Source organism: Xenopus tropicalis, chromosome 2, assembly GCF_000004195.4.
Source record: "Xenopus tropicalis strain Nigerian chromosome 2, UCB_Xtro_10.0, whole genome shotgun sequence".
NCBI classification, from domain to species: Eukaryota; Metazoa; Chordata; class Amphibia; order Anura; family Pipidae; genus Xenopus; species Xenopus tropicalis.
Window position 1 is genome coordinate 129,854,445 of NC_030678.2, and position 7,963 is coordinate 129,862,407.

Here is a 7,963-nt window from a genome sequence, read left to right on the forward strand (position 1 = left end):
GGAGTAGGAGTGTGCTATACAGCTCGTAGCTCGTGCGCCTAGCGTAGCGATCTATGGACTCACAACTCAATTCTAAAAAGCGAAAGCTAGAAGATTTTCAAATAAACAAAAAAATGAAAAGGGAGGAAGAATCAAGGGATAAAAATCCGACCAAGGAAATAAAACCCAGAGAAAGCAACGCCCTTGGCTTCACGGCAATGTTTTTTGCTGCCTTTCGTTCTCTTCATCGAAAGTTGAAGGAAACCTTCATTGCATCTGCCTGGGCAAAGACCGAGAAATCAGTTAAAAATGAGGCCCCTCAAAGAAAGAGAAAGGCAGAGCAGAACTGCAAAGAAGGAGAAGATCTCCCAAACAAGAAAAAGAGAGGAGAAAATCCAAAGGCTGAAGCCAAACGTGGTGCCCTGAGCCCACCGGGAACAAGCGGCGCCATTGCAAGCGCTGCTGCGAGTGGGTCGGAGAACATGAAATCCTTAGTTCCTTTCCCAACCCAGGGTGTAAAGCGCCCTAGGGCAGAGGAACCTACAGAAGGAACGGTTAAAAGACTCCGAGGTGAAAACCAGGAGATTGATGAACCAAAACTACAACCTGCGCCAAGTAAGTAGCGAATTTGTAATTTAAAAGGACGGTTCATCTTTAAGTTACCTTTTACCTCCATATGTAATAAAAGGCACTAAGTTTGCCCAGGAGCAGCAACCCATACGAACCAATAAGATGTTTGCTTTTAAACAGGTGACCAGTAAATTCTACTTGCTGAGTGGTTGCTATGGGTTACTGTTCCTGGACAAACTTAGTGCCTTTTATTACATAACCTCATTAGTGTGTTACAGAATGTCCTATTCCTAGCAACTCTGCAACTGGTCTTATTTATTTATTTACTTATTTTATGGTTTATAAATTATTTTCCTTCCACTTCTGCTTCTTTTTTTGCTTTCAAATGAGGGTCACTGACCACAGCAGCCAACAAAAATTATTGCTTTGTGAAGCTACAATGTTATTGTTATTTTTTATTACTTACCTTTCTATTTAGTCCCTCACCTATTCATATTCCAGTTTCTCATTCAAACAACTGCCTAGATAAATAAATAAGTCCCTAGCAACTGAGTAGCTGCTGAAATAACACACTGGAGAACTGCTGACCAAAAAGCTAGGTAACTTGAAAACTACAACCAATAAAAAATGAAGACCAATTGAAAATTGTCTCAGCATATTAATGTTTACATCATACTAAAATTTGATTAAAAGGTGAACTACCCCTTTAAACTGGATATAAAACATATGTATTTTGGCTTCATCTTCAGCTATTATCTTTCATACCCACAGCCCTGTAGAGAAATGATTGGGATTTGAGTGCTGTTTCAGCTCAGATATTAAATGATTAAAATATTTCTCTTTCCAGGTGCAAGCGCCCTTCCTGTAGGTCCCACCGGATTACTTAACAGCTTCAATTTCTATAAGATACTCGGCAAAGGAGGCTATGGGAAGGTACGTAATGGTTATGTCCTTCTCTAAATAGGTAAAGGGCTTACAGTGTTGGTTAAGAGAAATGTTATGAACAGTATTATACAGTTTAATGGGTGAGATTTTCCTATATACAATATAGTATCTAGAAGAATTAAGTCTAAAACAACTGGACTTTTCTGAGTTTTTCTTCAAGTTTTCTTCAGTTGTTTTAGACTTAATTCTTCTAGATACTGTATATCAGTGCTGTCCAACTTCTGTTGTACCGAGGGCCGGAATTTTTCTGACCTGCATGGTGGAGGGCCGATAATGGAAGCCAGTTTTTACCACTCCCCTTTTTGAAACCGCACCCACTTGAAACCACACCCATGTTATCACATGACCATACCCATATTAATGGTTGTAGTACAGCAAAAACCTGCCATACTCTGCCTGCCTGTGTGCCATACTTGGCTGGTTTGCGCCATACTTGGCCTGTGTGTGCCATACTCTGCCTGCCCTACCCTGCCTGTGTGTTCCATACTCTGCCTTCCCTACCCTGCCTGCGTGTGCCATACTTTCACTGTGTTTGCCATTCTTGGCTGGTTTGTGCCATACTTGGCCTGTGTGTGCCATACTCTGCCTGCCCTACCCTGCCTGTGTGTTCCATACTCTGCCTTCCCTACCCTGCCTGCGTGTGCCATACTTTCACTGTGTGTGCCATTCTTGGCTGGTTTGTGCCATACTTGGCCTGTGTGTGCCATACTCTGCCTGTGTGTGCCATACTCTGCCTGTGTGTGCCATACTCTGCCTTCCCTACCCTGCCTCTGTGTGCCATACTCTGCTTGCCCTATGATGCCTGTGTGTATGGCACACACAGGCAGCCTACAGTGACACAATGCTGGCACTGCTCCTACAGTCTGCACAATAACTATATATTAAAAAACTTTATAATTGCAGTACCACCTCAGTATATGTTCTTTTTGTAGTGTGCAGGGATTATTTGTGGGTTTCTACTGCTCCTGAGGTGTGAACAGGGGAACAATGGGGGTGATTACAGCCTGAGCCTGAGGTGTGAACACTGCAGGGGGTGAACAGTGCAGAAACTAAAAGGTGTGAACAACACAGGAGATTACATTTTTAAACAATACAGGGGGATTACAGCCTGAATCTGAGGTGAGAACCATGCAGGGGGGGCAGTTAATCACAGTACTGATACCATTTAAAGCTTACACAAGAGTAAGCCATCAAAGCAGCCAGACAGGTGGGGGGCCACACAGAGGGGGGTCGCGGGCCGCATGCGGCCCGCGGGCCGCCAGTTGGACAGCACTGCTGTATATCATGACCTGCATGAATGAGAATCTTCATAGACATATATACAATATAATAAGCACCGTACTCTAAAATGCCATAATGTACAATGTTACTAAGGGGCTCTGTGACCATATAAAGGCACAAGGCTGCAGGCTGAGTTATACAGGGAACTGAGTATCACTCGTGTATTACAAGGGATAATGTACCCCCTACTGTAAATGATAAGGATATTAGAAGTCACTGAGGGGTTTTGTGACCATTTAAAGGCACAAGTCTGCAGGCTGAGTTATACAGGGAACTTTGGGTATCACTCATGTATTATAAGGGATAATGTACCATATATATCTATATCTCTATCTATAACTCCTGCTGCACCTCCTTATTATGTTCTTTAGGTGCTGCTGGCGCGAGAGTTGGTCACCAAACAGCTGGTCGCAGTGAAGGTGGTAGAGAAGAACATACTACTGAATTCTGTGGCTAGCATCATGATTGAGAAGGAAATATTAGAAGCTGCCATGGACTGTAAGTTCCTCACAGAAGCATTTGCTGCTTTTCACACTGAGGTACGAGCTCCTCTAATTCTTATGACTTCCCTCCCTTTCATACAGGTTTGACTGAGTAGCGGCCATGATGTGTCACATAATCCACAACCTTTTTCCTTACCATAGAGCTGTAATGTACAGAATGTGTAACATGTTGTCTTCCCTCCCTTTATTGTTCTCCTCATTGTCTGTTCTTTCTTACAGGACAACATCTATTTCGTGATGGACTATTTATCAGGTGGCTCCTTATATGACTTTTATCAGCAGAACAAACCCCTTAACATCAATACCATTCGGTAGGTGCCGGAGACAGTGAATGAGCTGCATGGAGTGAATGATACATAGGGCTTTGTGGGCTGCAGTGGAACAGGCACTAACAGTGTTTCTATCTCCCGTAGGTTTCTGGCAGCTGAAATGATTTGCGGACTTAAATCGCTGCATTCCCTGGGATATATCCATCGGTGAGTTAATGGTGCTATTTATTTAGGTCCTGGGCCCTAAAGTATATAATACGGCCCCCCAAAATAGGCACTGGCATTCCATTCCAAGTACACAGAGGCCCAAACAGCACCCCCCCTCACCATCTCAATAAATAGTGACTGTCTATGGCATCTTACAGCAGCCCCTCTGGCATTTTACAGATTCCGCAGCAAGGCCTGGACTGACAATCTGTAGGTTCTGGCAAATGCCAGAGGGGTTGCAGTAAGATGCAATAGACAGTCACTATTTATTGGGCTGCTGGGTAGCTGTTTGGGCCTTTTTGTAGTTGAAAAGCCAGGGCCTATTTTTTATCCCAGTCCAGGCCTAACAGCCCCATTTAGTTACCAGAATAGAGACCCAGTACCGTGTCCCTACTGACCAACTGCATCATTGTTATGGAGAAATGTAGGAATTTGCAAATAGTTCCCTTTCCCAGCTCTGGCTTTATAAGCCTCCTGCTTCCCATAAGTTTCCCAGGATGGGTACTGAGCGTGCCATAGACCTGTCTCACAAGCTGATATGACTCTCTTTCCTCCCAGGGACCTGAAACTAGGAAATGTTCTGCTAGACAGCAGGGGTCATGCCAAGATAGCTGATTTCGGCCTGGCTGCACACATGATTAATGGTAAAGCCAAGGGCTGCGTTGGAACCCGCGGTTACGTGGCTCCTGAGGTGAGGACTAAACCTTCTGCTTCTTTATATCTTATAGGGAATATAAAAGCCCATCATGCAAAAGGCTTCCTTAACCCCCTCTATTGGTGCATTTGCAGGTTCTCTATAGGGATGAGTATGATTACACTGTGGATTATTACTCACTTGGTGTAACTCTATTTCGGATGGCCACCGGGCTGAAACTGGAACAGGAGCCTACACCGGAGTCTAAAGCTCAAATACATTCCATGAGCCCCGAACTCCGGGACTTTATCCTGAAGGTGAGTGTGAGAGGGAGGAAGGGGATTTACTGGACCCCCTTAGTTTAATGATACAGAAAGCATCTCTTGATAATCCCCAGCTCAGTTCTATTTCTCCTATCAGAGGGAGAGAAGATAACTCTCATTACATTATATGGGAGGGTATATGTCCCCTTTAAGGTATCTAAACTCCTGTCTCTTCATGTAGCTTGTGTGTGATAATCCTGAGGAAAGGATGAGATTCGTCTGCTCCATAAAGGACCATCCTTTTTTGGGGCCCATTGACTGGGAGGCCCTGGAAAGTGGAAAACTTAAACCACCTTATATTATGGTAAGTACTTTTTGTTTAATCTTACCCCCAGTGTCTGGGGGACCCGGGGGGGAGGCCTGGACCATGACAGGGTCGGACTGGGCTGGCAGGAGAACTGGAAAAAAACTGGTGGGCCCCGCCAACCCAGGCCCACTCCCTGGTAGTAACTTTGAGCAGTCCATCCCCACCCCTGCACCCCTGATCATGGTCGCAAGGAAAAAAGTTTGGATACACAAAGCATGCGGGGTGGGGGTGGTGGAAGAGTTGGGGACTGGAGTTGGGGGCCCATGGAGTGACATCTCCGATGGGCCCCAGAGAAACTGAACCTCAGGGTCTACTTTCTCTATAGCCGTAGAGGTAGCCTACCGCTCCCCTCCACTCCACTCACCAAAAAGCGGGCGGGTGTGAAACAACAAGTTGGCGAATGTGACCTAACAGGTTGTGGTGCTAGCCAGGCCCCTTTGAAGATTTTTTGGTGGGGTTCCCAGTGCCATATAATTATGCCACTGCTGATCCGAGTAATGTTACTGGGTAAAGACACATGGTCAGATTTTGTCATAAAAGGGGGTTTATATTGTATTCAGGGATCAGAAATAAAACTAATGCGGGGGAGAAACTCTAAAGTATAAGTTATTCAGGTTGTGTAAATAACCTAAATATGGTGTGTAAATAACCTACACCCAACCTGGGTCCTACCAACCTGGGACCCAAATGCACAAAGCCTTGTTCTTTTTTTATGTTTCAGCCAATGAAAATCTCCCTAAAAGCATGAAATACGATTGTGCATCCATTTGTTTCTATAGATCCTACAGCCCCATAGTTCCATAGCCCCCATAGTTCCTTGCAGCCTTGCCCTGATTGAACACATAGGTTTTTCTGTATCACTGATTCTTCTTCTGTTTTAGCCTCAACCTAAAAAATTAGGTGAATCTGTGCCCTATGGGACACTAATGCAATCCAAAGGCGAGAAGATCCCCCTCACCACTAGCCAACAGGAACTATTCCGAGGCATATCATTTGTCAGAAATTGCAACACCTGACTCGTGTTTTAGATAAATGTAGAGATGTTTCTGGATAGCTGAGCAGAACCAGTGCCTAATCTATAGTTCCGGAGGAGCTATATAGCAGGTGAGTGGATAGAACTGTGAGAATTTGCTGCTATATTTACAAACAAATGTTCTAACCTTGAACAATTGCTTATTTAATGTGCATTTTATTTTATGTAGGAATTTGTCTTGTCGCAATGAGACTGCCATCTTGACTGTTGCAAAATGGTTCAAAATGGATCAACGTTATGGATATGGGCCAGAACAATGGACCTAAGATAACCAAAAGCAACAGTAACATCTGGATAGGGGTCCCTATACCACCAACCCCTCAACCCAAAAGGAGATGTTTCACTGAAAATGATGGCCAGAATCCATTCCTAGATTATTTGAGAAGGTAAGGGGTTTTAATACTCACCCACCAAAGGGTTGGGGTTTTTTTTTGTTTTACTGTCTGTTAACGGGTTCATAAGCCTCCTGCTGGGCAGCCATAAGTTTCCCAGCATGGGTACTGAGCATGCCATAGACCTGTCTCACAAGCTGATATGACTCTCTTTCCTCCCAGGGACCTGAAACTAGGAAATGTTCTGCTAGACAGCAGGGGTCATGCCAAGATAGCCGATTTCGGCCTGGCTGCACACATGATTAATGGTAAAGCCAAGGGCTGCGTTGGAACCCGCGGTTACGTGGCTCCTGAGGTGAGGATTAAACCTTCTGCTTCTTTATATCTTATAGGGAATATAAAAGCCCATCATGCAAAAGGCTTCCTTAACCCCCTCTATTGGTGCATTTGCAGGCTCTCTATAGGGATGAGTATGATCACACTGTGGATTATTACTCACTTGGTGTAACTCTATTTCGGATGGCCACCGGGCTGAAACTGGAACAGGAGCCTACACTGGAGTCTAAAGGTCAAATACATTCCATGAGCCCCGAACTCCGGGACTTTATCCTGAAGGTGAGTGTGAGAGGGAGGAAGGGAATTTACTGGACCCCCTTAGTTAAATGATAGAGAAAGCATCTCTTGATAATCCCCAGCTCAGTTCTATTTCTCTTATTAGAGGGAGAGAAGATAACTCTCATTACATTATATGGGAGGGTATATGTCCCCTTTAAGGTATCTAAACTCCTGTCTCTTCATGCAGCTTGTGTGTGATAATCCTGAGGAAAGGATGAGATTCGTCTGCTCCAGGAATGTAGGAATTTGTCTTGTTGCAATGAGACTGCCATCTTGACAAAGATGTTGCAAAATGGTTCAAAATGGATCAACGTCATGGACATGGGCCAGAACTATGGACCTAAGATAACCAAAAGCAACAGTAACATCTGGATGGGGTCCCTATACCACCAACCCCTCAACCCAAAAGGAGATGTTTCACTGAAAATGATGCCCAGAATCCATTCCTAGATTATTGGAGAAGGTGTGGGGGTTTAATACTCACCCACCAAAGGGTTGAGGTTTTTTTTTGTTTTACTGTCTGTTTACTGTTAATATTTCAATAAAATATTAAATAAAAGTTGTTTGTGCCAAGGTCTGGTTTTACCACCAAGGAGTGTTAGCCAGTGCCCTTCATGACCAGTGCTGGTCCTAGAGGTAATTGCACACAAGGCAAGTAACTTTTGCCCCATCTCCCATGCTGCTTCCCCACAATATAGTGGTGTTAACCTGCCAACATCCCACAGACTTATATTATGTTGGGTTGAAAAACCCAACATACTCTTCTTCGACTTCAGCTTATTCTTCCAGTTTTTCTTCTTCTTATTCTTCGCGCCCCCTATTTTCTAAATGCTACTCCTCCTACAGTTTTAGGGGTACAACACCCAAACTCTCCATTCTCACAGTATTAACCCCAGGGTCCTCAAACTTTTCACAGTTGGTCATTAGGGGACTGCAGGTTTAGTGTTGAAAAAGTGGGCAGAGTC

The 7,963-nt window shown here is 44.3% G+C and overlaps 1 protein-coding gene across 1 annotated transcript; it reads left to right on the top strand.

Moving 5' to 3' along the window:
• Nucleotides 1–1,003: 1,003 nt before the first annotated feature.
• Nucleotides 1,004–7,533, top strand: LOC100485686 (protein kinase C delta type). Its single transcript, XM_031897112.1, has 12 exons — nucleotides 1,004–1,482; nucleotides 3,147–3,314; nucleotides 3,498–3,589; nucleotides 3,692–3,754; nucleotides 4,313–4,445; nucleotides 4,544–4,705; nucleotides 4,893–5,015; nucleotides 5,900–6,122; nucleotides 6,221–6,437; nucleotides 6,606–6,738; nucleotides 6,837–6,998; nucleotides 7,186–7,533. The coding sequence occupies exons 1-8, from the start codon at nucleotides 1,372–1,374 to the stop codon at nucleotides 6,032–6,034; spliced, it is 987 nt and encodes a 328-aa protein (XP_031752972.1). The 5' UTR covers nucleotides 1,004–1,371; the 3' UTR covers nucleotides 6,035–6,122; nucleotides 6,221–6,437; nucleotides 6,606–6,738; nucleotides 6,837–6,998; nucleotides 7,186–7,533.
• The last annotated feature ends 430 nt before the right edge of the window (nucleotides 7,534–7,963 follow it).

Bases quoted from the DNA above. Each gene is read 5' to 3' on its own strand.
- LOC100485686 (XM_031897112.1), top strand. From the start codon at position 1,372: ATGATTAAAATATTTCTCTTTCCAGGTGCAAGCGCCCTTCCTGTAGGT. The intron at 3,590-3,691 runs GTAGGTGCCGGA...TATCTCCCGTAG, and splicing joins CTTAACATCAATACCATTCG to GTTTCTGGCAGCTGAAATGA. The intron at 4,706-4,892 runs GTGAGTGTGAGA...CTCTTCATGTAG, and splicing joins TCCGGGACTTTATCCTGAAG to CTTGTGTGTGATAATCCTGA.